A 27,959-nucleotide genomic window follows, 5' to 3' on the forward strand; every position below is an offset into this window, starting at 1 on the left:
TAATCCTTGTGTTAACACCTATAATAGATATTATGTAACTATTCACTAAAACATTTTCCTTCCTGATTTGCCTAACGTGTCCACAATAAGCCTAATCGTCACCCCTGTAGTGTATTTGCTCATATAACATACGATAACCATTCTTATTTTTCAGGGGCTCATAACTGATGTAAAATGGAAGGCTATTACCAAGCATTAACAGAATTTCTAACACTTTGTATTATACAAAGCACCCTGAGTACCAAAGTGGTTAGAGCCTGTTGATGAAAATGCTGTTTTAAATTAAAGCCTGAACAAGATAAGTGTTTTCTATTCAATGTATAAAATGTTTAGTAAATAAAGAGAGACTAAAATACAATTTATAACAAAAATGGAACACCAATGGACAGCTGAGTAACCAAGGAAATCTAATTTAGCTTGAAGTGACGCAGAGTGTTTTACAAATAAAACCCTACAACCTAAATCTACAAGAGGAAGGCCCAGTTGCAGTGGTGAGATGGATCCAAAGCTGACATACTGGTTGAATTGGTAAATTCAGAGCAGAGCTTTTAAAAGTGAGTAGTCTGGATTTTAACACCATATGATTAAATTACTACTGTCACAGAAACTTACAAAACGTGGGTATAACAGTTAAAAACCTAAAGAGAATAATGAGTGGAGTGTAAGCAAAATGTTCTGATCCAGCAAAAAATAAGGTTTACTGAACAATACACAAGATGGAAAATGGTGGTACTAGATTTAAAAAGAAAGTGAATCCTGATCCTCAATAGACACTGACTAGTACCGTGTCTGAGGTATCTGAGGTATTAAAGAGGAACGTCATCTCTCTATCCATCAAAGCTAAAAGAAAATGTTGGAACTGAGTTGTATCTGGCCCCTTACCAAGATTACACAGAGGGGATGTGATTTATAGCAGATTGCATTCCCTTCACTGCTGGCTAGAAACCTGGTGGGCAAACAAAAGCATAGCGTTTGTGAACAATTGGGAGGATTTTTGGGAAAGGCCTGGATTTTTCAGAAGAGAGATGGTCTCCATCCTAACTGGAGGGGATCTTATGTATTATCCCATAATATGGCAGCAAAACTGCTTGGCTGACTGCTTAGAGCACCATCCAGGCCGCAGTCATGTGATCCTAAATCACAGGCTGTTGTTTATCCCACCTGTTACTTTCCTGAAGCTGTTACCCATAATCCCTGTTGTGGGGCATCCAGTAAATTTAGTCTTGATACAAACCTTAAATTAATTAATAACCAAAAAATAAGGTGTATAATTAGACCAAGGAATAAAACCAGACCCTCCACCAGGGGCATCTGTAATAGAAATTTACTTCAAATTTAAACAAAAAGTATATCACCAATTCAGAAAGAAGCATACAGTTTTAAATGCTGCTTACTGAACATTTGCTCTCTTGGCACTAAAGCTGTTTCAGTAAATGATATTATATTAAGTACAAGCAGGTGGGTGGGCGGGAGTCTGGGCGGGGGACAGGTTGTCATTCACCAATCTACCGCTATGGGGCGGGGCTGTCTTTCACATCCACCAGTCAGGTGGAGGGGTGGGGCCATCATTCACATGCACCAATCAGAGAAAAGGGGTGGGGGGGGTTGTTTAAGGTCATCAATCAGATTTGATTGACAGTTTGACAGAAACAACCAGCCTTATACTACTGATGTGTAACCAAGCAAGTGTCACTAGCTGGCGTTTTGTTCTGAGTTCTTCATATCTAATGATCAATTTTGTCTCCTTGTCCTGTCACACTTGTCCCCAAACAGTCCCCTAGGCCAGGGGTAGGCAACGTCAGTCAGTCCAACCCAGTTCCTTAATGAGCAATCAATTATTGCTGATGAAACACTTATTGCTTAAGTGATAGTTTGATGCTTCATTTTAGTGGTCTCGCTTGTTAAGTCTCCCCGCCCTTAATTGCTTATTTCAATCTTAAACAGCTGCATTCAGTGTGTTAATGGCTCCTTATTTAGTAATAAGATGTAAAAGACAAGCAGCCAGAAGTTCTCCATCTAGACCACTAAAATGAAGCATCAAACTATCAATTAAGCAATAAGTGTTTCATCAGCAATAATTGATTGCTCATTAAGAAACTGGGTGGAACAAAAACCTGCAACCACTGCGGCTCTCCAGGACTGACGTTGCCTACCCCTGCCCTAGGCTGATGTTTATCCCATTATGTTGATCTCATTTGTAGGTTGCTTTGGATAAAAGAGTCTGCTAAGTGAATAAATGTAAAAGTTGTGAAGGTAAGAAACCGCAACTCTTAGTGCAGGGGTGGGCTGACTCAGTCCTGGAGGGCCACAGTGGCTGCAGGTTTTTGTTCCAACCTAATTGCTTAATAAGAAGCACTTATTGCTCAAGTAACACTTCTGCTTCACTTTATTCGTCTTGCTTGTTAAGATTTTGAACCCTTATTGCTTATTTTAGTCTTAAACAGCTGTAGTCTTGTTTTTTAATTGCTCCTTATTAGCAATAACAAATTACAAAAGAAACCAGCATTTCTCCATTTAGCTTGTTTCATTTACACCTGTGTGTATTTATCATGCACTATTGGGTTTAATTAAATACTTGGAAGGAAAGTGAAGAGAAAAAAGTGAAGCACTGAGAATAACTCGCCTGTTTTAGACTTCAAATCATTTGGATGATTATCCTTAGAAAGGAAAAAAATCTAGGATATGAGAATGAGCTGACATGGCAGAGTTAAAGCACTAATAAGCCATGAAATTACATAATTAACAAGGATTGTATTTTAATTAAGCAACTGGGTTGGAATAAAAACCTGCAACCCCTGCGGCCCTCCAGGACTGAATCTGCCCACCCCTGTCTTAGTGGATCTGCCATGAGACGGTCCTGCTGCCACCCCATGTATGTCTCCCTCATTCTTGCAGTCCTGGGATGCCCAGTCTGGTTCTCCTTTGATAAATGTCATCAGCCTTCCTTTATACGGCACTCTTAACAGAAAGCAAAACTCACGTCACAGTACGCCATTAAACTGACCGAGTGGTTGACGCTTTCCACACCCACAAAGATGGCACCAGGTGGGCGAGTGTGTGTCAGCCCTGGCAGCTATGGACTGGCCTTCATCTCTCGTCCTCGGCGATCCTCGATACAACATTAAAAACAGAAGCTGATACGTTAAACGAAATGAAACCATTGGAGCTGACGACCAACATCCTGAGGGGTACCAAACAAGCCTCACAATCTAACGGTTTTACCAATTCGGCTCAACTTCTGGGTTTCAACGCATCGAAACGCCAACTCGCAGATCTGCAAGGCGCGCCTCACATGTCCCTCCTCGACTTCCGTAGCCGGGAACTTCCCATTTAGGCGAGGCTCCGCCCACAAGCGCTGGACTGCTGCGTTGTGTTTGACGTGTGAAAGGAAACGAGCGACATGTCGAGCGTCGCCAAGGTCGTCCGAAGCGCCCGCGGGCTTCTTCTGCGCGGTTCCTTCAGACAGGCGGCGACGCAGGTGAGGAACGGAACGGGTTGGACTTTGTCAAGGCCGCTCTTGTCTTTCAGCGCCAGTCCCAGTTTCTTACTAAAGTTTTCGAAATTCGGTCGCCACTACTGACTACTCGTTGTGAACTGCTCTGTTAAATCACCCGGGGGTCGTGCAGACGGCTGTGTCGTCTCTGGGGGTCCAGGCACATCGCCAGCCCCTGAAAGGTGGCGACTCCCCGCTGTCCCCCTACGTGCACCGGGCTGACGAGGCTTTTATAAAGTTGAGCAGAACGAGTGGCGTCCCTCCAGTGTGTCTCAACGGGCTGCTGCACACTGGCCAGTCGACCCCCGCACAGGCATCAGAGGGTCCTGGGCGGATATTCCCAAATAAATCGTGAGAGTAGAAGAGAGAGGAGATGGGCTACCAAGGGCCACCGCGGCTGACTACACAGCGGGGGTCACCGACCGCAGGCTGGCCGAGGGTTAGCGGGTTAGTTGAAGACCCTTTAGCTGACGGCTCGCTGATTTGTTTATCCCGATAAACCCAACGGCAGAGCCTCCGTGCAGCTTCACAAAATGAGCATCGGAAGTCCAATAAAATGTGCATAAAAGTGAATGTGATGGAGGGGCCTGCAGCAAAGTGTTGTGAGACAGAAAGGAAGGGGACCAGTGGACCGTGTGGGGGAAAGGCACTATATGAATGCAATGTGTTGTTATTAAGGCTTAAAAAGGATGGAGGTCAGGGGGTCCGAAGGAGGTAATCAGTTCAGGAAAGGCCAAGCCGAGCAGGCTGACAGCTCCTGTTGATGGCTTGGAGGTGAGTGCCATAGCCCAGGTGAAAGGGTGACAGATGGGGCACCATTTGTTTAGAAGACCCTTGGGGCACAGGTCAGGGCGTGTGGCATGGAACAGTGGGGTGTCACAGTGCACAAGCCTCACATCTCGATGTCCGTTTTCAGTGCATCTCGGCCTGGTGCTACAGTGATGAACAAGCAGACCCAAGTTAAGGGGTCTTGATGTCTCCACAGTGCGGTGAAATTCTTATTTGTGTGTCCCCTCAGAATAGCGACAGGAGTGCAATACCAAGAAACGCAGAAGCAGAATAAGGCTTTGAGTAGTGAGATAAGCGCTATATAAGTGTAAAGAATTATTATTATTAAGGCGCATTCATAACACACTTACTTATCCAGCCAGCCACCCGTCTTCAGACCTGCCTGTGCTGAGCAGGGGGTCACGAGAGGTTGATTTACGTATCATTTCTATGACACAAACGCACACAACACACACACACTGTGGATTCAGGATGTTTTCAGACCCTTCACTTTCTGCACACTGTATTTTAATCTGAAGTGAATAAATATAAATAATAATAATTGACACTTTTGGCCTCTCAGTCTACATGCAGTAACCCAGAATGACAAAAGTGGGGTCTGTCAATCTCCAAAGAGTTCAGATCCTTCATTCAGTACCTCACTGAAGCCCCAATTCCAGCTCCTTGGTGAGTCTCCACAAGCTTGGCACACCTGGGTTTGGGCACTTTGTCCCATTTTTCCTGGTAGATCCTCTTAAGCTCCCTCAGATTGGATAGGAAGCGTCGGCCATCTTCTGGTCTCTCCACACGTGTCTGGGCTTTGGCTGCACCACTCGTGGACCCTCAAGAGTCGTGTCTTGAAGCCACTCCAGTGTGGCCTTGGCTATTTATGTCCTGTCCTTGAGCCAAGTCTGAGGTTGCAGGTTTTCTTCAAGGACCTCTCAGGATTTGGTTGCCTTCATCCTTTCCTCCGTTCTGACTGGTCTTCCTGTCTCCATGGCCTGATGCTGCCACCTCCATACGTTACTGTAGGGATGGGCAGTGCCAGGTCTCCACCAGACATAGTGCTTGAAGTTCTACCCCAAGATTTGAGTTTTTGTCTCATCAAATCAGAGGATCTTGTTGTCCTTCAAGCTCACTTTGGCAGGTGTGGCTTCATCTGCTTCTCCACCATCTGTGTGCTGCTGAGATGGTCGTCCTTCCAACAGCTTCTCCCTTCTCAGCAAATGAATTCTGATGCTTGGCTAGAGTGACCATTGAGTTCTTGGTCACCTGCCTGCCTTCTTGCCCCATTGGTGATTCCAAACTTCCTGAAGTCACTGTGCTCCAGGGACCCATTCAGGTCTTTCAGATGGTTTGGTCCCGTTGCCCTGACAATGTATTCACAGAGAGCTCCTTGGACTTCATGGTTTGGTTGTTGTCCTGACATGCAGTGTGAATTGTGAGGTCTTCTCTGCACAGGCCCACATGTGCGTTTCTAAATGATGCCACAGGTGGACTCCAGTCACTGCTCCAAATGCATCTCGAAAAGAGGTGACCACCGTAGTGTCACATTTACCGCCAGAAGAGCGAGGCAGAAACGTCTGACTGTCCCCAATGCACAGCCTGATGGCGTGCCGCGGGGTAGAAGTTGCTGGCGCTTGTGCCCGCGCACAGCGTTGGCTGGTGTTTCATTCATTGTATTGAGGATCTGTTTGCTGTCAGCAGTGTCTACAGGAATTGAAACAGTAAAGTGATCCGTAGCTGAAGGCGCAGAACGCGTCTCTGTTTTAAGACAAACGAGTCTGCAGATTCTCCAGTGCCTTTCAGTCGGACTTTCTGACATTTCAAAGCTTTGTTTGTTTGAGATGCCACAATGAAAGTTGATTTGTAAAGTGTGTGTGTAGCGAGTTGTGCTGTTCACACAGACAGACTCAGTTGGTGCTCTGCTCCTAAGTCAGCGTATGGCGTCTGATTACTGCCACAGCTCTGTGTCCGGGTCACTAGCGCCAGTCACACTTTGGCCGTGAGAGATGCACTTGCTGAATGTTTTGTGGTCACGTGACTGTTGGCAGCGTTCTCCCGTGTGGCATCACAGCCAAAATTACATGAAAGTGAAAGCAGCCTGGCAAGGGCGGGACTGTGTTCCTGCAGCCAGTGGGAGGTGTCAATGCTAAGCAGCCAATCACAAGACACGCCTACACCCCAACACATATACTTTACTCCAATTCACTAAGATTTGCTCCAGTCAGCTGCGGGTGTTGCACCCAATTCAGTCCCCCGGCAAAAACACCAACCAAACCTGCAAATCGGTGACGTTTCACAATCGGGGCTTGTAGCAGACCACCGCCTTCTCTATGCGTCATCGCCAGGTCCAAATTCTAGTCTTTAAAAAGAACAAAACCCACAGCACTGAACGTGTGAGGACGTGTGACTGAGTGGCACATGCCCAGGTGACTCTTGTGCCAGCAGTGCCTGAGTCTTTTAAGGTGCAGAGATGAATCCTGCAGATGTGCCTTTGTATATAACACACTGTATGATTTGTCCCTGATTTGTGGCTTTGTTCTCAGGTGTACAGTGCCACCCCCCCCCCCCCCTCCAAAGGTGTACAGGCACAAGCCCCCCAAGATGAGAGGGGAGCAGGACAATGCAATGCCACACACCCGAGTGCAGCGGGGTGACACCACACTGGAACAGTCTGAGGGTTTTTCTTTTTTTTTTTTTTAATGGTGGTTGGCGTGCCAATCCTGCCACCAACCCCCGAGTTTGCCCTGTAAGTTGGAGGACCGCATGCAGGGCTGGACGTCACCAGAACACAGCATTTTAACATGAGTGACATGTGACCATGCCAAGGCTCCTAACTCGGGTGATGTCCTCGCTGGCTTTTCAAAATGGTCCGTTTGAAGGGAACACACCTTGAAACACGAGCCCCCCAAAGTAGCCTGCCACCTGCTGACGAGCTCTTCCTTAGCAGCACTTAGGAGTGACAAAGTCACATGTGCCGCCTCCCCTTGGCATGCGTTTGTGCCTGTGGATGTGCACTTCGGGTTTCTGAGTTGGCACTGAATACCAGCATGGCGCTGCCACCAGAGTCGAAGCTCCACATGTGTTTCTCTTTAAACAGACGCACGATGCACACGAATTACGCTGACGTCCCAGAAGTGAACGGAGCCTGCAGGTCAGCTGTTTGCGTACCCCGAGCTGAGTGACGTCAGCTTGAGGGGTCTTATTAAAAGCAGCCAGACCACCGTTTAGGTCTCCAAAAGAGGACGTCGCTGTGAACTCTGATCAAGTGAAAAAGGCCACGCCAAGCGACACTTTTATGGCACTAAACAGATTGACTCACCTGCGGCAAGTGGGACCCCCGATTCTGCTCTTAGAGTAACCCCCTTAGTGCCTTTTAGCAGGTAAACGAACAGAAGTGGGTGAAAACGGAATGGGTTTATCCAGGTGGGCAGCAAGATGTCAGGCACCGTGCAGACCACTGACTCTGAGCTGGCGGCTGTCTGTGTGTGGTCAGCCGGTGACCTTTAACCCCCCCCCCCAAAGAGAGTCCAGGACCACTTGTTGTGCGTGAGAGTGGAGGGCACTAAGAACTGAGCGCTGGTCTTTGTGTCCTTGTGTGCTTTCAGCTCAGGGCGGACATCTCGACGGGACCCCAGCAGCAGCACGGCAACTTTCTACGAAGTTCCGCACCTATGACATCAAACCGGACCACCTGAGCGCCTTCTTGAAGCTGACAGATGACAACATCCAGCTGCGGACCGCACATTCCGAGCTTGTGGGCTACTGGACGGTGGAGCACGGCGGTCTCAACCAGGTCTTTCACATCTGGAAGTACGGTAAGCGGGCCATTCGGGTCAGAGGTGCGCAGTGGGCCCGTGTTTGCTTTGTATTATTGTGGATATAGCGCCTTTCACTCCACGCTGTAGCAAGTCTCCCCTTATGGCGCCATAGCCGAGGTCGACAGGAGTGCCCACCGTCAGACAAATCAAACAGAAATCACACCCACCGCTCATTTATCTTTGATGGGGTGACGCTGATAATTTAAAAGCTGTTACTCCGCTGGACAGGTGGGATGCCGGTCTTCACGTGAAGCCCCCCTTATCAGTCACTTTAATTCAAACAGACATTTTAAACATTTGTGCTTGTTTCTGATGTCAGTAAAGGAGTGCCATCCTCTAAGGCGGTGCGTCTTAAACCACATCAGTTTGCCTTTTTTCCTGTCTTTGAGATCCAGGATTGCCGCCAGCTGTCGTCCCCCTTTGGGAGCCCTGGGACCACCTTGGAGAATTGAGGAGCAATGGTGTTGGCTTAAAATGCCCATGATGACCCATCACTGGACACTCCGCAAACAGCTGGCAGCCTTTCACATTGAGTAATGTTGTGAATCACGACTCACGCAATTTAATGTCATTATTACAAGTGACAGTCACAGGCGTCTGGGACCAGGACGTCCGAAATGGTGGTGGGGCATCAAGAAGGTGACACTCGAACTTGTGGGACAAACAAATGTGCGGCAGACCCGTCAGGTTGGAGTGCCCACAGTGGAGGTCTTGGTGCTGCTTCTCCATTTGTATCAGGCAGACAGCCGCCCGCCCGCCCGTCTCGGACCCCTCTGAGCTCTTCTTACTCCTGCTGTAAGGTGCCCCCCTAATCTCACCAAACTAACAGCACCTCCTTTGTTTTAAGTGGAGCCTTCATTTGACACACAAATCTGCTGACTCTCCAGGTGATGCTGACGTGGATGTGACTCATTCAGGGTGTGCCCATCGTCCAGACGAGACACTAAAGACAGCGACTTGGAGACTGGCGATGACCAAGATGGGCACCTGCACACCTGAGAGACCCCATGGTGCCCGCCACCTCCAGCACGTCAGTGCAGCCATTTAAACGATTGTCTGGCGGACCTGAGCTCTCCTGGTGGCACTTTAATTGTATGAGATGTCAGGCAGATGTCTTGGGCACAACCTTTGTGCCAGGCTCAATCAGAAGTGCCCAGCTGTTCACATGTGCCTGAATGGGACTGGCTCAGCCAGGCTACAGGATGGGTGGGTTGTAAAGAGTCTAGAAAGTGTAGCCCACCACCACGTGGCCTGGCAGTTGTGCTGAGCTCTGGTTAGACTTTATGTTTTGTTAACTTGTGCCACCTCATGGCCTAATGTCTCTGTGCTTTCCCACCCTCTGTTAGACAGCTATGCCCAGAGGACAGCGGTACGCGCAGCCCTCGCCAAGGACCACGACTGGATGTCCAAGTACATTTCAAAGATGATGCCCATGCTGAATTCTCAAGATAGTGAGGTCAACTACTTGGTGCCATGGTGTAAGCTGGGGTAAACCCCCCAAACAAGGTAAGGACTCGGCCTATTTAGTCACAGCTGGTAGGGGGCCCATCTTCTCTGCCTGTACCTACTGTTCCCTCATTAAGTGCCCTCCTTAAATTGAAGGGGTGCCCTCTGTCTCTGGTCCAACTTAAACACCAGCTTGCTCACTTGTTGACTAATTCAGGGTCACAGGGGGCAATGCCTCTCCTGGGCATCGTTGGGCACAAGGCTGAAGTCAGCCCTGGAGAAGGTGCCAGTCCAGCAAACAATGACTATGGCTATTAGTGCCCAGCCATGCCTCTCCATAAGGTCCCCCTCATCATACCTGTCATTGGCATGACTGGCACTATGACAGCTCTTTGAGGAGTTCTGTAAGGCTGCCCCCCCGGTGGCTTTCAGACCTCCACACACAAAAGTGAGACGCAGAGGGCCGGGATGGGGGCCAAGTTTGCATCGTCTCTGTTGTGCCACCTGATACCTGCCTCCCTGTCTCATTAATCTCTGCCTTTTGCAGGCGTCTATGAATTGGTGTCCTTCCAGATGAAACCTGGGGGTCCTGCTGTCTGGGGTCCTGCATTCCAAGCTGCTATTAACACTCACGACAGTCCTGGCTACGCTCAACTCATTGGGGTCTTTCACAGTGAATTTGGAGATTTAAACAAAGGTAAAGTCCGAGTTTATCTGCAGACCCTCTACTTTGTCACACGTCCTACTGCCCATGGTGGGTCACATTGAGGTGCCCTCAAACACCCCACCACAGGCTCTCGACGTAACTTCACTTTGGAGAGACAAGGCGGGCCATTTGTGTGGTAAACCGCCAGAGGAGAGGCCAGCCGGTCACATGCCTGCCCTGGGCACACAACTGGTGGAAGATGCCATGCTGCGCATGAGCAGCCGGACCACCGACTGTCGTGTTTTTAATCCTCGTATGTGAAAGGGGGAAGAAAAAAAAAAAAAGGTGTCATTTCATGTGCCATTCAAAGTCCTGTTTTCTGGCGACAGCTGTGCTGGCATGGAGAGAATGCGTCCGAGATTACAGTGGTGCCTTTGGATTGTAAAACAACAGTCGGAGTGTGCTGGTAAAACGTGTGCCCATTGAGATGTTGTGCCCTTTGACTTGGCATGTGGATCATGTGATTCGATCCTACTCAACTCTTTGAAATCCCTTCAGTTGTTTTTACTGTCCAGCATCTTCTGACACTACAAAGACCCCCAACTGTCCCATAGCGTTAGACTTGTCTTGATTTTTTAGTGATGCAAGACATTGAGCTTTTTGGGGATCCCCTTGTTTTTGGCTCTATAGACCCTCAAAGCATGCATTGTTAGGCCCTTTTGGGACCCCCGTTTTGTGTAGGAAATGAACACCCTTATGATGAAAGTAAACCAGTAGGGGTCTTCAACAAAAAACATGAAGTTGTGCGTCAACCGAACCCCAGTGGGGTGACAAAACGTAATGGGGGGTCGGTAATCTTGGCATGTGGAGTGTCATCTGTGCCGTCGCAAGGGGGCTGATCATATTTGTGATGCCTTACTGGTGGTCCTCGCCCTTTTAGAGACCCTCAGAGAAGGTGCAGAAATGACGAATTTTCAAACCTGAGCTTGTGGGTATCGTTTTTGACAACTTCAAGGTCACTGATGATGAACTCGGTGTGATTTTTGATCCTTCAGTAGCCCTCCATGGACGGCCATCAGAGGGTGACAAGTGACACGTTTGTTACATTTGAGACGTTTAGCTGTCACATTGCCATTTAATTGGAAGCCCACAGTTGGACGCAGCCCTTCTAGTTTATTGCTGCTCTTCTCCCTCACGAAGTCGGCCCTCACATTTCTTCTGCCCACCCCGAGTCGTCTTCAGGTGGTTTGTGGTCCACACCATACCCTTGTGTTCTGTCTGCTGCTTCACAGGAAAGTGTGACATTGCAGCATTTTGTCAGCCCCCAGGACTACCCGAGGTTATGTAAGGAGGTCGTCCTTGAGTGGCGCACCCCGGTGGTCCGTGTTTAGGTCGTCCTCGGGTGGCGCACCACCCGGTGGTCCGTGTTTACGGGTCGCTCGTTGCACACTTTGATGGATTCTTGTGATTCAGCCAGTCCTTCCCTGGCCGTCCCCCGCTCTGTTCAGTGACTGAAGCTCAAACAAAGACCCCCAAGCGACATTGTAAGAATGTCTCCCGGTCGTTATAACCTTCACGGTCTTCAGACAAGAACCCTTTGGTGAAGTTCTGCTTTTCCCAGGGAGGTCTCCCCCCGTATGTGCCATCAATGTGTCAATTTATTTTTATTTCTCAAATCCCGTGCTTTGTATTTTAATTCCCCTTCGGGTCTTTCTTGGGAGTTTCATTCCTGTCCTTTCCCATTTCTTGTGTTTGCCAGTTAACGGTTGTCTGGTGGTATGAGAGTCCTGACAAGCGGGCAGAAATGAGACATCGAGCCCACGGGGGACGCCCGGGGGGTGGTGGCAGCAGGTAGGTGGTGCCCGTCTCGTCTCGTCCTTCTCTGTGCGCTGCGTTCACTTTGTTCGTTTTCTCACTTGCTGGCCTTGTCCTGTTTGTGTCCCCAGTCCCGGGAGAGTGTCACCTACTTGGTATCGCAGAACAACAAGCTTCTCATTCCCACGGCTTTCTCGCCTCTGAACTGAGCGGGCAGCCCCACTGAAGAAGACGCACTCGGCACGGGATCAAGCGCACAGCGGGCCCAGCATGCTTTGCTCTGAGCTCCGGTCACACGTGGGCAGCCTTCACGCTTACCTCGCCTTCGTAAGTGAGGACACTTGTGTTCGTTTTGTTTCTGTCTTTCAAACTTCTGCAAATAAACGAAATAAAAGTCTCCGTCTCTCGTGCCTCGTGGTCTGACGTGACCCTGCAGCAGCGCCGACTCGAGTGACTCCTGGACACACTGAAAGATGGGGGCGCCTCAGCGGTGATCATCGACCCCGTGTGGTCTTTGAGGTGTGCCCTCTGCAGGTGAGTGTGATGTACGTGCAATGGGGGCACCAAGGCGTCACTGACTGCACCCCTCGCCTGAAGCAATTCGAGGGTCCATTACTGTTTGCTTTATTATAGTGCCTCGCTGTGTGCCCACCGTCACCAACTGCTGATGGGCACAGACTGATAAAACCTCCTTCAGTCGCTTTGCCATCACGCTTGGCTCCAGGTGATGACGTGCAGCTCCCTGAAAGGCAACAGATGACAAGCACTGGCAATGCAGCAGGACGGGGACCCCAATTGTCGGCCGGTAACCCTTGGGGGGCACGTTCTCTGTACACAGGGGGCCATGTTGGAGGCTGAACCACCCATGTGTGCCCCTCCCTGAGCCTTGCTGTTGTCCCTGTCCACTGAGGTCACACTAGTTTAGTGTGCCCCCGAGTTTAGTGACAAGATACAAGGCAACTGCCAGTGGGCTTGGGGACGAATCTCAAATGTACCCACAGAGGTAGAGGAGATGAGCTGTTGGGACAGAAGCCTGCCGTAGTGGACCTGGACATCCAGCATTGGAACGGACAAAGAACAACGAAAGGGTGGGCCTTGGCACCGCTGGACTGGCAGCTTACGTCCCTCTATGCCATCCTGCAGTGAGCCAGTCAGTTTTTTTTTGTACGCACAAAGATAACACGATTTTGGTAGTCGACACCTGCCAGGGCTCTGCAGACATGGACACCTTGTGTGCTTCAGAGAGGCCGAGTAAAAGAAAGGCACTATATAAATGAAGTGTGTCACACACCACACAGGTGAGGAGGTGGGGGGGCTCCAAATGACCCCACTGTGGGAAGGAGGCAACCTGTGGAGAGCCCGCAAGAATGTTTTGGGACCTCTTGCCAGGAATGTCAAAAACACAGGACAGAAGGGTGGTCTCCTCGACCAGAGTGCCATGACGGTCATCTGCAGGTGCCCCAGACTCATTGGTCTCTTGTTTGAGTTTAGCGGCCTCAAAAGAAATGACAAAGTCACGTCACTTGATCGCCCAGTGTCCCCTTGGCTCAGCAAGTTGAAGGGGCGATAGAATGATGCTGTGGCAACGACTTGCACGGTGTGCGCATGCGCGAATGTGAACCACGGCGCGGCTGCTCGGTGTCTGCGCTGCTTATTCGACACTCCCGAGACCCGGGTGGTGGGGAGGGAAAGGAAAATCATTTCGTTAATGTGCGTGTATGCCGTCACAATTCCGTATTCACACAAAGGTTAATGAGCACTGGGGGGCGCTGTAGTCCAACGAACGACCACCGGAGAGCTCAGCGCGTAAAGACGTCATGTCGTCTACTAAGAAAACAGCAAACACGCCAAATAAACCCCAAGTTTATTTGAGATAAATCACACGCTCTGAACTCCTCAGACCGCGAGAAGAAATCGACGAAACCCAAAGGGGGAGAAGCGCCGCCCGTTAAAGTGAATTCACTCCCACATTTCCACACGGAGCCCGGTGAAGCTTCGCCCAGCTGCTCACTCGCTCAGATTTACCATCCCCCCAACACCCCCCTCCCCCCCCCCCCGGCGGTCCGCTGCCACACTTTTGATGTTTACCGGCACTGAGACAAAGTCACGTGAACTTCAAAGGTCATCTCATCTTCAGATTGTTCTAGACGCCCAGGTGATCACCTGACTGTACAAGAAGCACATCGCATGGCAGTAACACCAATGCCCAGACCCCCCCCAGGGCATGAACCCTCGTCCGTCTGTCTGATTTCACCGAGCTCACCGTGTTCGGGACCCCCAGTGCTGTCGGGATTCCTACAATAAATTTGTGATTAAAGCTATCTCTGTGACTCGTTAAACTGTCATTAAGTGTCCCAGAGTATTTTCAGCGATGTCCCCAAATCAGCCTTGTGTCGCCTGCGGTCCGGACTCGAGGAACTGCCGACTTGATGGGAAGTTTTCCCACGGACACACCCGGCGGCGCCTTAATCGGTCGCCATATGTCATTAATGTGGATTTGGTGACACGGTGTGAGGCGCCGCCAGCTGGGCGCTGACGTTCAAGGCCGCTTTTGCCAATCCGTAGGCGTTCACCGGCGGGTCAGTTGTGTAAACGGCCTTCTTCCCGGCTGCTGTCCTCAGATTCAGACGAGACGAGCTACCGGACACATGGACAAAGCGGCGATCCTCCTGGCACTGCTGGGCATCGCGCACCTCACGTGCGCATCTTGGCAAGAGCCGGCTCAGCACGGCATTGCGAAGGTAAGTGCCCGTTGTCGTAGTCATCGCCATCCTCGGCAGTACAAGCTGGGCACGCAGTATAGTCTGACGCCATTGTATGGGCACAAGTCTCACAGCTTTAAAAAAAAAAGGCTCACAAGGCTCATCTAACATACTTTTGGGCTTAGTGCCCACTTTGATGGGCACACGGAACAGCGCGGGCAGCAGGGTCTCATTTGCTCAGTGACGGACTTGGCACCGCCACCCAGCTTTTACCTGCCTTCTCTTTGCTCTGTGATCGAGTGGCTGGCTCGTCTTGCTTAAAAGTGTCACTTGTCCTCCTTTTGCAGGTGCCCTACTGCTTCGGGGTCACATCAGATGGGCCAATGCCCTTTGAACTACGCGCCAGTCTGTGGCTCAGATGGGAACGAGTATGCCAATGAGTGCCAGCTTGGTGCCCAGCAACTGTGAGTGTTCATGTGGATTAACTGTATGTGCTTGTCTTTTGTCTTATATAGTGCCTTTCACGATGAATACCATGAGACGGGTTAGGCTGCACCTCTGTAGTGGCAGACCCCTCTGAGTCTGGAGGGGTGAAAATCAGAGGCCTGGCACAGGGCTGTCTGGAAAATGTGCCATTGAGCACTAAAACACACAACTGTGAGCACGCAAATGACACAAGAAAGAAAGAAAGAAAGAAAGAAAGAAGTCGTGTGGCTGAATGTCAGCAAACGAAGGAGCTGTGACATGGCAGAGACCTCCTTCACACTCCCGTCCCTCCAGCTAAGTGCTCTCATGTTGCCACTCTTGTGTTAGACATACGGGGGTTATTGCCGTGAGACGATGCGGGGGTCCTGAAGCCGCAGCGGCCACAGAGGGTCTGCCACCTGACCCTACTGGGTACCTCTGTTTGGTACTTAGCATGGCATACAGTGTCTGTGGACAGGACAACGGTGGCATCAGGCGCCAACAGAGTTTCACCAAAGGGGCAACACAGAAGGAGAGGGGGGCTTTGACCCGGATGGACATTAGCGGCCCAGACAGCCGGCTGCGCTCTGCCACACCTCGCTGTGGCTCATGAAGTGCCTTGCACTGTCACTGTTTGAATGTCATTACATTAATGGTAGAAATAGGGTTGAAAGTAAAGCACATTTCTGAAAAAAGGAAAGTGACCTGTGCGTCTTAAACAATACACTTCACTACTGGACAGCCAAGTTCAAGTCCTCAATATATGCTACATACCGTTTAGTGATACATTACAGTTGAAGAAATGTCTGTTAACGTGACAGTATAAAACTTAAATAGCGGAGGTAAACAACTGTAAAGCGCAGTCTCAGTGACACCAGAAGGACACGCCCCCCTTTTACCGTAGTTGTTCCCGGTGAGCCGCAAATCTTTACACAGTTGGGGAAAAGAAAAGCCAAGCAAAATGACCCCTTTAATTGGCTAACTAAAAAGATTACAATATCTAAGCTTTCGAGGCAACTCAGGCCCCTTCTTCAGGCAACACCCCAGTACCACAGTGGGGGGGGGGGGGGGGGGGGGAATGAAACAAAGTTAGCGGACTTATTTTTGCCCGCGTGCTGAAGGTTTTGGGAAGTTATGGAAGCGGATTTCTGGTGGGTTTTACTCGATAAGCTGGCACACCCAGTAGGACACCAAACACCACCAAAGCAGACTTGACTTCTCCACCAGTCAATGTGCCAGAACGTCCTTAAATCATGGAAGTCTTTTCGATGCCGTTGATTTGCTGTTGGTTGTTGTTACTTTACTAATGCAGACTGCGTGCTGACATTTTCTAACGGTTTACCGATTGCTGTCTTTATTACAGCGCGTGTATTTCAGGTTACGGTTAAACGGTCACTTCTACTGAAATGTGTTATAAAGAAAAAACAGTTGTTTACTCCAGCGATTCTCACACTTTAAGTGTTTACGACCCGAGTTTTCATAACAGTTTTAATCGCGACCCCCTAAGGTTTTTTTGAAAGGAGCCCACTAATACCAATTTGTTCTTTTTTAATTAATGATATATCATAGATCCTGCGGTGGGTTGGCACCCTGCCCAGGGATTGGTTCCCTGCCTTTGTGCCCTGTGTTGGCTGGGATTGGCTCCAGCAGACCCCCGTGACCCTGTGTTTCGGATTCAGCGGGGTTGGAAAATGGATGGATGGATATCATAGATCACTCATTCTGTGTTTCGTAATCATAGATGCATATTTTATACACCTGCTTAACTTTTATCGACATGTATCTAACTCTAGATTTATTTTTTCTAGTATCAGTATGTACTTTCAGTTCATCTGTTTTGCTTTCCTTTGATGGATTCTTCATATTTTCGATTCTTGTTTTTCTTTTTTTCACATCTTCGCCCCCTCCCCCCTTTTTGTTACTTTGCGCCCCCCACAGGTTTGAAAATCGCTCTAAAGTTACACCGCAGACCTGCACATATTGTCACTTTGTATTTTACGGTAATTCTGGCAACCACAGCTGCTCGTTTGTTTCCCGTAAACGTAACTTTTTATTTTTTACAGTGTAGGGCACCCGCTGACTAGGAAGACCCCAGGAATTGGCAATGAGATATAAAACAGACAGACTTTATATAGTGCCTTTGTAGAGTGAATAGCATCCCAAGGTCAGCATGCACAACGGCGGTGGCTTCTGCGTCTGTTTGTTTGTTTGTTTGTTTGTTGCCATGTGAAGTGCCATCTTACCGTCTCCATCAATTGTTCTTTTGCAGAAGAACCCGGAAAGAGATCCTGATCGCACGGGATGGCCCCTGCTGAAGAGCGCTCAGCGACCCCCGAATCTGCCGTCTTAATAAAGAGACCTGAAGCATGCCGGCTGTGCCCCTCTTTGTCTGCTCCTTCCATTGTCCTAACGTTATCAGAGCTCCGTGTCACTTGAGCGGCCCCCCCGTCACCTGAGCTCCGTTCATTGTGCCCGGATCACGGAGACCCGCTGAGGTGATAATAAGGCATATTACGTCACACCCGCATTCTCCAGAATGTTCTTCCCTTGCTTGGATTGGAAGGCAGCGCGGGTTCAAGTCCGGAGGGCTTGGCAGGTACAGAGATGTGCTCAGTGGCGCCCCCTCTGTCGCCTCACGTGTTTTGCTAGCACTCTGCGCACTTCGGAGCTCCACGGTACATTAGGACACCATCTTGAATTGAAGAGCAGACCAGACATTGTAGGATTATTATTATTATTTTTTTTTTTTATGTAGCAGACTTGTCTGTGCCCATCCAGGACCCCCCCCCCTACCCCCCCCCAGTAACGCCCCCCCCCTGCTCTTATCTGTACTTGTACACCTTCACACAGCGGTGGTAGCAGTCGGCCACAGCCAGGTAGCCCTGCTCTGTCAGGCAGAGTGCGGTGGGACCTTGGAGTCCGCTGCTGACGGACAAGGGCATTGAGGGTGGCATCAGGGGTTGAAGATGTGAACTGAGCTCTGGCCCTCGTCCGCCACGAAGATGTTGCCATCGGCATCGACGCACATCCGCTGAAGGATTCACAAAGGTGGCACCACATTTCCGAGTTCTGGGCCCACCTTCCTCTTGAGCTCTTTTTTTGGGTCGATCATTTTTAGGCAGCGCCCCTCGTATTGTCCAAACAGCTGCCCTTCCACAATCAGCAGCTCTTCATTCTGGAAAGAGACAGAGAGGGGCTTACTGAATGGGCACCGCCACACGCCGCAGCATGGGGGGCATTGAGGGGCTCCGTACCGACCAGCCGTCTGAATGACAAGGACAACCCAGCAGTGAGGGTCACTCTGATGTCTCGGTGAGGAGGTCACGTCGTGTCACTTTCTGACCCACTTAATCCAGATCAGGGACACTGGGGGGTGTTGGAGCCTAGGCAAGAACAAACCCTGGACGTGGCACCAGCCCATCGCAGGGCAGCCCCCCCCCCACACACACCCACGCGGGCCAGTTTACCCAACCTGCACGTCTTCAGAGTACCAGGAGGAAGCCCACCCTGACACGGGGAGATCAAGCAAACTCCATGCAGGGCCTGAACTCTGGTGTCCTTACTGTGAGAAGACGTGGAGCAGTCAAGGGGTCCGGAGTACAGTGCCTCCTGCTGGCACCCTGGCCACTCACATGTCACAGGGCACTCCGATCTCAACAGGCGGCCCCCTTAGACCCCCCGTTACGGAGACGCTCACCTTGCTCAGGGCCGCCTGCACGGGTCGGCAGAAGCCCTCTATGATGTTGGTATGCGAGACGCCATTTTTCCTCCAGTCCACTGACAGAATGTGGACCTTCCCACCATCGGTCCAGTCGGTCACCATCAGCTTATCAGAGGGTAGCACTGCCAGCCCATGAGAGCTCCTCCAGTCAATTTTGGGCGACTTGAGCTGGCAGAGGAACTGCCCGTCCCTGGAAAAGACCCTGAGGGCTTTGGAGCCGTCAGAGATCAGCAGACAGCCGTGTGCCGTCACTGCGATGTTCCCCAGACAGCCGAGGCTGGCGCTGCTGCAGGCAAAGCCGTGTCTGTAGAGGCCGTCCCGGGTGAAGATCTGCACGCGGTCGCTGCCCCCATCTTTCACCACCAAAATCTCCGTCTGCCATGCGTGCCAGACCGGTGGGCCAGACGAAGTGGCCGTGACCAGAGCCTAGCGCCCCGACTTCGGTTAGGAGGGCATTGCACAAGACCTTCCGAACCCCCGAGAGCCTCCAGTGTGTGTGTGGGGTCTGCATCGTGCTGCCCCCCCCCCCCCCCACGAGATGGGCACCTTTGGCCGGCTGCTGTCCCTCTTCTGCCTCCTCGGCTCCTGGAATTGCAGATTAAATCCGAAAGAAACACAGAAGACACGGCCCTGGCAACGTGGCGTGGAGTCAGTCGGGGGGGCGGAGATGGTGCCACTCTTGTCACTTCTGAGAGGCCGCAGAGATCAAAGTGACGGTGTGGTGAAGCAAAGGCACAAAGGCAGAGCAGGCAGCGCGTCCCCAGATTGTCACAGTGATACGGTGCCGCCTGCCACTGAAAGTCATTGTGTGTGGTGACAGCCTGTCAGGAGCAGGACACTGCGTATGTCCCGAGTTTCCGTGCCAGCCTCTGCCACTCCTCCCTGATCAAATAGCAACGCTAAGGTTACAGGTGTCCTGTTGTGACAGGGTGGCCAGCACTTCATGTGATGAGCAGTCCGGGGACATGTGACATGCGAATACAAGGGACACGCACACGCCTGCTGCCCAGCCCCAGGACCCCACTTCGGCATCTTTCATTCACTATCAGAAGTATGGGTGGGATTCTTTATTGGGGGGCTAAAACTAAGAGGCAGCAAAAGGGAAGACATCTTTGGGGAGTCTGACTGCCGAGATTGGAGGTTGGGGACACCCCAGGTCTGGACAATCCATTTTCTAACCTGAGCAGGGTCTCTGGGGGGGCTTGTCGGGGAGGGGGGGGGCTATCCCAGCAGGCACTGGGCACTAGGCAGGAGCAACATGGCTGCAGTCCATTGCAGGGGTCTGAAGAACAATCAGCAAAATATGAAATCGCATTTAACTGATTTTTATTAAAGAAGACCCCCCAGGTCCACTCTCAGGGTCCACACAAAGTCAGCTTTTTAACTGAATATTTATGACAGCACAGCAGATAACGCAGTCATTGCTGTGACCTGGAAGTGTTCACGAGTGGGATGATGATGATGATGATGATGATGACGAGGCCCCTTGAAGACTGCTCACATATTCTTCAAATGTCAGCTAACACAGCAGGACTGATGAAGCCCCCCCCCCCCCCCCCCCCCCCCCCGCAGGCCCCACCTCAGCTCCCAGCTGATCAACAATACAAACGCATCACGTCTGCCAAACTCTGTTAACGCGCACGCCGTCCTGGCACTCGGATTTCACCCGCTGGCACCTGTCCCCTTTATCCAGGTGTAAACTCTACTCATCAGAACTGACAGCCCAGTCAGAGGTACGTCTGTGTTTGTGGAGCAACGGGTCCGAAGAACGAGAGGGACAAGGACAGCGAGGAAGACGACGAGACAGGGGTGCCAGGCAGTTCGTGACTGAGGGCAGCCCGACGTGAACCGCGACACTGACAGTGGCAGCCAGCATCTGGTGGCCGGACTTTGGGTTTTGTGTCTGCGGCGCTCACGTGGCAGGTGTAGGCTTTCAGGTAATCTGAGGCCGACTCCGACACACGGCGACGCACCCCGGGACGTGCGGGAGGTTTGGTGGCCCCGCCTCTGCCAAAGAAGAGCTGCTTTACTCCGTAGGCCACGGGGTTTCGTTTTTGGAATATTGCAGCGCTCCACGTGTGCAATTTGATTGACTGTGAGTGCTCGGGTATGTAGTGCCCTAGGCCAGGCATATTAGTGTGCCAGCCGACTGTTTGGCAGCTGACCTGTGTGACTAGCCCCCCAGCCATGATCTACACCCAGACGAATGTCTAATTCACCCTGATGGTGGCGCCGGCCCCTGATGCGTTTTGTTTTGTTCACCTGTCAGATCTCCGTGTGTTGTGCAGACGCTGATGGCAGTTTGATGGGTTTGGGGTTCTCAATTCTGACTTAATAGTGCAAGTGAAACGCTGGTCTCAAAAGACGACTTGCTGTGTCTACGCTGCGCCCGCAGTCTGCCGTCACTTCCAAATATCGCTACGGTGTTCTGATGGCGGGCGGGCCTTCATGCTTGATGTTGTCAACGCCATCGGCGCTGCGGCGCCGCGTTTGACGACTCGTGTGTGCCCAGGATGGCAAAGCTGAAGTGACGGAAAGTGCTGGCAACTCGTGTGTTACACTTGGCGTTCAAGGTTTGTACAGATGTGACATTGTTACTAGGTTTGGGATTAAAAAAAGGGGGGGGGGGGGGGGGGTGTTTGTGGTGCTTTAAGCTGATAAAAAAATAATAATAATAATAAGGACTTACATTATTATATTATTATTCATTATTGAAATAGAAACAACGCTAATAATTATGTGGAGCTGACGAGGATTTGTTACTTCAACTGACAGCAACAGCAGCGACGCTCAACGGGAGAAGAACTTGAGAAAATGAGAGGAGTGAGAATAATAATAATAATAATGAGATGAGTGAGAATGATGATAATAATAATAATGATGCTAACAATAGTAATAATAATAACTAATAACAATAATGAGATGAGCGAGAATAGTAATAATAACAACAACAATAATAATAATAATAATAATAACAAATGAGATGAGTGAGAATAATAATAATAATAAATAATAATGAGATGAGCGAGAATAGTAACAATAATAATAATGAGAGGAGCAATAATAATAATAATAATGAGAGGAGCAAGAATGATGATGATAATAATAATGATGCTAACAATAGTAATAATAATAACTAATAACAATAATGAGATGAGCGACAATAGTAATAATAACAACAATAATAATAATAATAATAAATGAGAGGAGTGATAATAATAATAAAAATAAAAATAATAATAATAATGAGATAAGCGAGAATGATGATTATAATAATAATAATAATGATAATGATCAAAATAATAATAAATAATAATAATAATAATGAGATGAGCGAGAATAGTAACAATAATAATAATGAGAGGAGCAATAATAATAATAATAATGAGAGGAGCAAGAATGATGATGATAATAATAATGATGATAACAATAGTAATAATAATAACTAATAATAATAATGAGATGAGCGAGAATAGTAATAATAACAACAACAATAATAATAATAATAATAAATGAGATGAGTGAGAATAATAATAATAATAAATAATAATGAGATGAGCGAGAATAGTAACAATAATAAGAATGAGAGGAGCGAGAATGGTTATGATAATAATAATGATGATGATAACAATAGTAATAATAATAACTAATAATAATGAGATGAGTGAGAATAATAATAATAAAAATAAAAATAATGAGATGAGCGAGAATAATAATAATAATGATGATGATGATCACAATAATAAGTAATAATAATAATGAGATGAGCGAGAATGATGATAATAATAATAATAATAATATCAAACCACTACATGGACAGTTCCTTTGTCGATTAGCAGGCGTCTCTGCGATGGCGTCTCTCACAGTTGCGCTCTAACGGACACACAGCACAGGACCAGACCCTCAACAGCAGGTACAATGCCCCTGGCAGAGGGGCGCGTTAGTCCTGTCGTTGCTGGCTGTCTAACCTACGAGTGGGGGGCGAACCTCAAGTACCACGGCAGAATAAACGAGGGGCCATCGACATAAGAGCGGCTGGTCTGTGCACCGCTGTTAGGGGGCACCGGCGTCTTCAGTCTCGAGCTCAAGTTTAAATAACAGCAAAACGGGGACTTGGGGGGCTTAAGGTGAAATGGAGGCGAGAAGGCACCGTTTCACTAAGAGGGGGCTTGCCGGCTGGCCTGTCATGTAAGAAATGGGGGGCTGCTCATTAAATGAAAGGACATGAAGGGCCTCCTCTCACTGGTGTAAAAATCGAGTCGGATTGTAAGGGAGGGAGGAGCACAGGGAGAACGTGCAGGACCACAAGGTGACCCCCCCCCCCCCCCCCATACCTGAAGACCTCCTTAGAGGTAAACTGCCTTTTCAGTGTGAAGTCACATCCAAAGTCCACTCGACGTGCCATCAGACAGACCCAAAGGCACTATAGAGGTGACAGCCAGCAGTTTTGTCACACCTGACCAACATCTGCTTCATGACACCGAGACTCCATTTTGATAAACAGCTTTGGTGACATTTTATTTTGAACAAAGAGCAGCAGTTGAAAGTCAAACACACATCACGTGTAAGGGGGTACCACAAGATTCCAATTTAAATACACAGTTGTGCAAAGAGCCAGTGTGAGCGGCACAATGCCCGCCTGCCCACCTAACCGCCCTCCCCATCAGATCAACGTTCACTTCAAGAACAAATCTTTGCGAGTCGCCCATCGTCTTCCCTCTCAGTGGAGACCTTTGACTTGAGATCAGCGCCCGCTCGTCTGGGGGCTGTCGGGCACAGCAGATGTGACCCGCGCGTCATACGTAGTCGTGCTCCTCAGTGATGAGTCTATAAATGGAGCCTCTGCCCTTGGCGTCCTGGCCACTCTCAAAGAGCTCGCGCTGAGTCTGGAGCAGGTGCCACTTTGCTATGTCCTTGTGCGGGCAGGCCATGGCAGGCTTGGAGCACGGGCACTGCCACAAGGCACTACCCACGTCGTAAATGACAAGGACTCTGCCCAGGCGGCTGAACTGTGCCACACACGGCTCATACACCGAGATGCACTTCCTGTGGCTTGGACGTGCAATGGAGACATGGACTGCCAGTGGAGCGTTGGCACTGCGCGCCGCCTCCTGGTACTCGAGGCATTTGGCCTGGTCACCTTCCTCGATCCACCCCGAGGCCAGCATTTCATTCAGCGTGTCTACAGCTAACGTCTCGTGGGGCGCCGTCCTCGTGCAGTAATCGACAGAGCGCACGTGGTCACACTGATAGGCCATCATTCCCATCGTCAAGGCAGACGATTTGGTCTTCCTGCACTCCTCAGACTCGCACACCACCTGGTGTCCGCTGCCCCAGGTCTTTCTTTTGACATGAAGAGGAGAACACGGGCCATGAAAAGACTTGCCAACTGCAAAGAGGCCATTGTGCCCATCAAGGCACTCGCTGGGGAGGTGGCAACTCTGGGTGATGTCCTTCACCGCCTGTCCAGATGTTTGCGCTGAATGTGCAGCCGCAGGTTTCTTCTGTATAATGCCACCAAGCAGTGCGGGCACTGGACACTCTCCTTACTCGACAGAGCGGAATGTCGGCTCCTCGCGGGCAGCGTGGGCTTGGGGGAAGCTGGCAAGGGGGGAGGCCAGTGTGCCACTGGTGGGCAGAGTGCCCTTGTGACTCGGAGACAAGGGCTCCACCACAAGCCACCTCTCCCAACAAAGTTTCAGGTGGTTCGTCAGGGTGTGCTTCCGCAGCAGGGTCTTGGCACACTGAATGCAGTGAAAGTGCCCACTTGCCCGGCAGTCTAAATTGCACTTGCAGATGACGAAATCTGAAACAGAAGGAGATGAAACACATTTAGGTGCCATGAAGGACAATCCTGACTCTGCCATCGGGCACACTGACGTCAGGGCCATTACTGTCACCATCCTGTGACCTGTGTATTCTACAGATGGGCCTTAAGGTACACAATGTGGAGGGCTATACAGGTGCCACCCCACTGGTAAGCGGGCCTGGAAGTCTGGCATTTCTAAGGCTAAGCCTTCCAGCCTGGCACTCGCCTTGGCTTGGCTTCTCAGTCCAAACAGAATTAGGGTGATGCAAGGCCATTAGAGTTTAGACCCCAGTAGTGGCCAAATGGGCAGAGATGGCATCACCAAACGTCCAAAAAGTAAAAAATTAAAAGGTGTAATGTGCCAACCTTGATAGTGCACCGCAGATTTGAGATGGAGCTCCATGTGCTTCTTGACATGGTAGAGCTTCCTGGGCTTGTAGCGGGACACGCGGCAGAAGGGGCAGTGGTAGAGTTTACAGCAGCTGGAGCAGCGGTTCAGCTCGGGAACAAAGCCCTTCTTGAGTACGGTCACATGCACCTGAAATGACAAGGACGAGGTGACAAGCTGTGACAAAAGCAAAGCACATCCAAATAAACGGCGGCTGAGCGGGACGGGGCTGCCACCTCACTTGACTGTGTCCATGCGAGTTTCTCCCACTCGTAAGTTTAATGGGCATCTAAACTGGCAGCGTGTGGATGTGGCACTGCGAGGGGTTGATGCCCTGTCCCAGCTTGGCTGTGTCCATTGCTCCAATGACAAGCTTCAAGCCCCCCCGAGATCCGGCATTGGACTAGGTGGGCTTCAGAGGGTAAAGTTAATCATCAGGAGGTTTGCCAACTGTGCCTTCTACTTGATGCCCGGCTGTAGTCTCAGCTCTTCTGTTAGTCACACGGCTTGTCCTCTCGTCTTCTTTACGAGCATCCGACACATTTTTGTATTTTTCTGTTAAACAAAGTGCAGTGTCAGGGATTAGAGTGGCATGGCGTGGCGTGGCGTGGCCTGTCCTCGTGCCAAGCAGACAGAAGTGTGTTTGTGGTCAGCGTGCAGGTGGGCATGCCGGGGGTCCGTGGCATTGCAGATGCTGTGCATAAAAGGGACGCCAATTAGGAGAGTGGGCAGCGGTCGGGGGTCAAAGCTGAAGGAAGCATCTGAAACTCGAGGAGAGGCGAAAGGACACCCTCGGCGTGTGACAAGGGGTGCTTAGGCCAAACGCGTGGGCACAGAGCTTCAGCCGACTGGCGCTCATCATGCGTGGCTGCTGCTCTCGCCTCCTCGTGGTGTAAAGCCCTTTGCTGCCACACAGCTCTCGCCTTTTCTCTGTTTTTCCGGCACACAAGTAACTTTTATTTTTAGTCTTTTAACAGACAAACATCCAATGCCAGGACGACGTGGCGCAAGTGGTCAGAAAAAGCTCAAACCGTCGACCCTTTTACATTGAATTAAAATAAAGAGGTGAACTGATAACAACGTCTCGACTTGTTATTGGGGCACAAGTCACATCGAGTGGTCTGTCCGTCCCTGGCCTGTTAAATCGAATTCAAGGAGCCACGGCCGATCCCAGCGACCTCAGGCACAAGGCAGGATCAGGCTGTGGATAAGATGCCAGTCCGTGGCAGGGCACACTGACACTCCATTCAAAGTTATCATTTAACCCGCCAGCAGGAGGAAGGTGTCAACGCAGACAGCGGCTGGGCCAGGACTCAAACCCGGGCTCTTGGAGAAGAGCAGCCACACCGCAGCACCCTGCCATTATTCTGCCCCGGCGGGCACCTTGTGGGGCTACTTAGCTGTAAACCTCAGGCGAGTTTCACTAAACCAACGAGTCACCGGGGTCAGGGTCGGGGTGGGTGCTTGTGAGGGGACGTCCAGCTGTCCATTTGACTTTATCTTTGCGTTTTTCAGCCCACTGGATGAGCAGCGGGTGACTAACGACTGGGGCGAGCGGCCTGATCTCATCAGAAGAAATCTCCGATCTTAGAAGGGGGGCTTAAGTGATCAGTTAGGGGCCATTAAAGGTAAAGATCTTCACCAAACACGTCCTTGGGCTCGTCTGGGCCGTTCCTGACTTGACGCGGACTCCTCTGATGACTGCAAATCAAACAGGCCCACAAGAGCAGAGGAGTTGGCGTGAAGCGACCACCCAACGACACCGCGGGGTCCGTCAGGTCTGACGAGCCAAGAACAGCAGGGAGAGGGGGTGGGCTAGGACTCTTCAGGGGGTGTCGTCAGCCGCTGGTAGGATTTGCTCCTCATCATCCTCACACAAGCACTCGCCCCAAAGCCTAAGGGTCAAGTTCGCTCCCAATGCGCGTCTTGTGACTCGTGTCCTCTTTAAATTCTGGGAAGCACCTGCCTGCTGTCAAACTAAAGAGAACGGAAAGCTTTCACGTGTCACCAGTAATTCAGGACTTTCACACTTAAGATTTGAAACGCAATTCTGTGAACAGAGCTGGGATAGCATGGCAGTATTTGCCATCCTGGTGTATGTGACCTCTAAAGTGGACGGGTCACTTGTGTTCACCGCCCTCCTGCAAGAATAGCATGGGGGGGGGGCCTCTGTGACACGATTTGGTACTGAAGACCCCCCAGTATGACAGGTTTGTGGAGCGTCCCAATGGGCACAAAGTTGCTGTCCGTCACCGCTGATTCACGAGTCGCCAGTCCACCTGGGCAGAGCTGGATTTGAGCCACAGTGTCACCCCACTGCAGTATTAAACGTATTTAGGACAGTCCAGCTAAACAGTCCATCACTCTGGACAGGGCCAACACCAGAAACTGGGAGCTAAATGCACCAAATCCCACATCGAACTGAAAATGTGCAGCTCATGAAAGGCGCTATAAACAATGAACAGACAATGAGAGACATGGAGTTGTTTCAGTGGGACGCCTTGGAATGGCGGATGGTGGCCCTCCAGGTACGTCACAGCCATCCAGCTAAACCTTCTTTCGTTTTCAGCGTGTAAATAACTTGACACCCTTCTGGTTTTCTCCTCCTTTCCACCACCCTGTAATGCTGAACAATGGAGTGCCTGTCCGTCACTTAAAAGGTCTGCATGTCAGTGAGGACTCGTGCCAAGTGCATGCTCAAGTGATGCCCAGTTTGGTGGGCACTGGACCCTGCAGTGCTGCTGAGAACTCGACTGGCGGGCACGGCCATCTTTTTAAAGAGGGGGTCTCAAACTCGCCCCTTTGAATGACCTCCTCTTAATTCATCTCCATGACGGCCCCTTTACGCGGTAAGCTTTGGGATTTCAAACGGCACCTCCAGC

General features: G+C 50.3%; 2 protein-coding genes across 2 annotated transcripts in view; one reads left to right on the plus strand and one right to left on the minus strand.

The window, feature by feature from the left end:
• LOC114655011 (uncharacterized) overlaps window positions 1-27,959 on the minus strand; it is an 899,220-nt gene that overhangs the window by 829,022 nt on the left and 42,239 nt on the right. The window lies entirely within an intron of this gene.
• On the plus strand, window positions 3,401-10,314 carry nipsnap3a (nipsnap homolog 3A (C. elegans)). The gene is given in 6 exon segments (XM_028805904.2): window positions 3,401-3,478; window positions 7,873-7,923; window positions 7,926-8,082; window positions 9,432-9,571; window positions 9,573-9,591; window positions 10,079-10,314. Coding segments are annotated over 6 exon segments (666 nt in total). The 3' UTR covers window positions 10,300-10,314.

The sequence above is a fragment of the Erpetoichthys calabaricus genome, chromosome 7 (assembly GCF_900747795.2).
Source record: "Erpetoichthys calabaricus chromosome 7, fErpCal1.3, whole genome shotgun sequence".
In the NCBI taxonomy this organism is placed as follows: domain Eukaryota; kingdom Metazoa; phylum Chordata; class Cladistia; order Polypteriformes; family Polypteridae; genus Erpetoichthys; species Erpetoichthys calabaricus.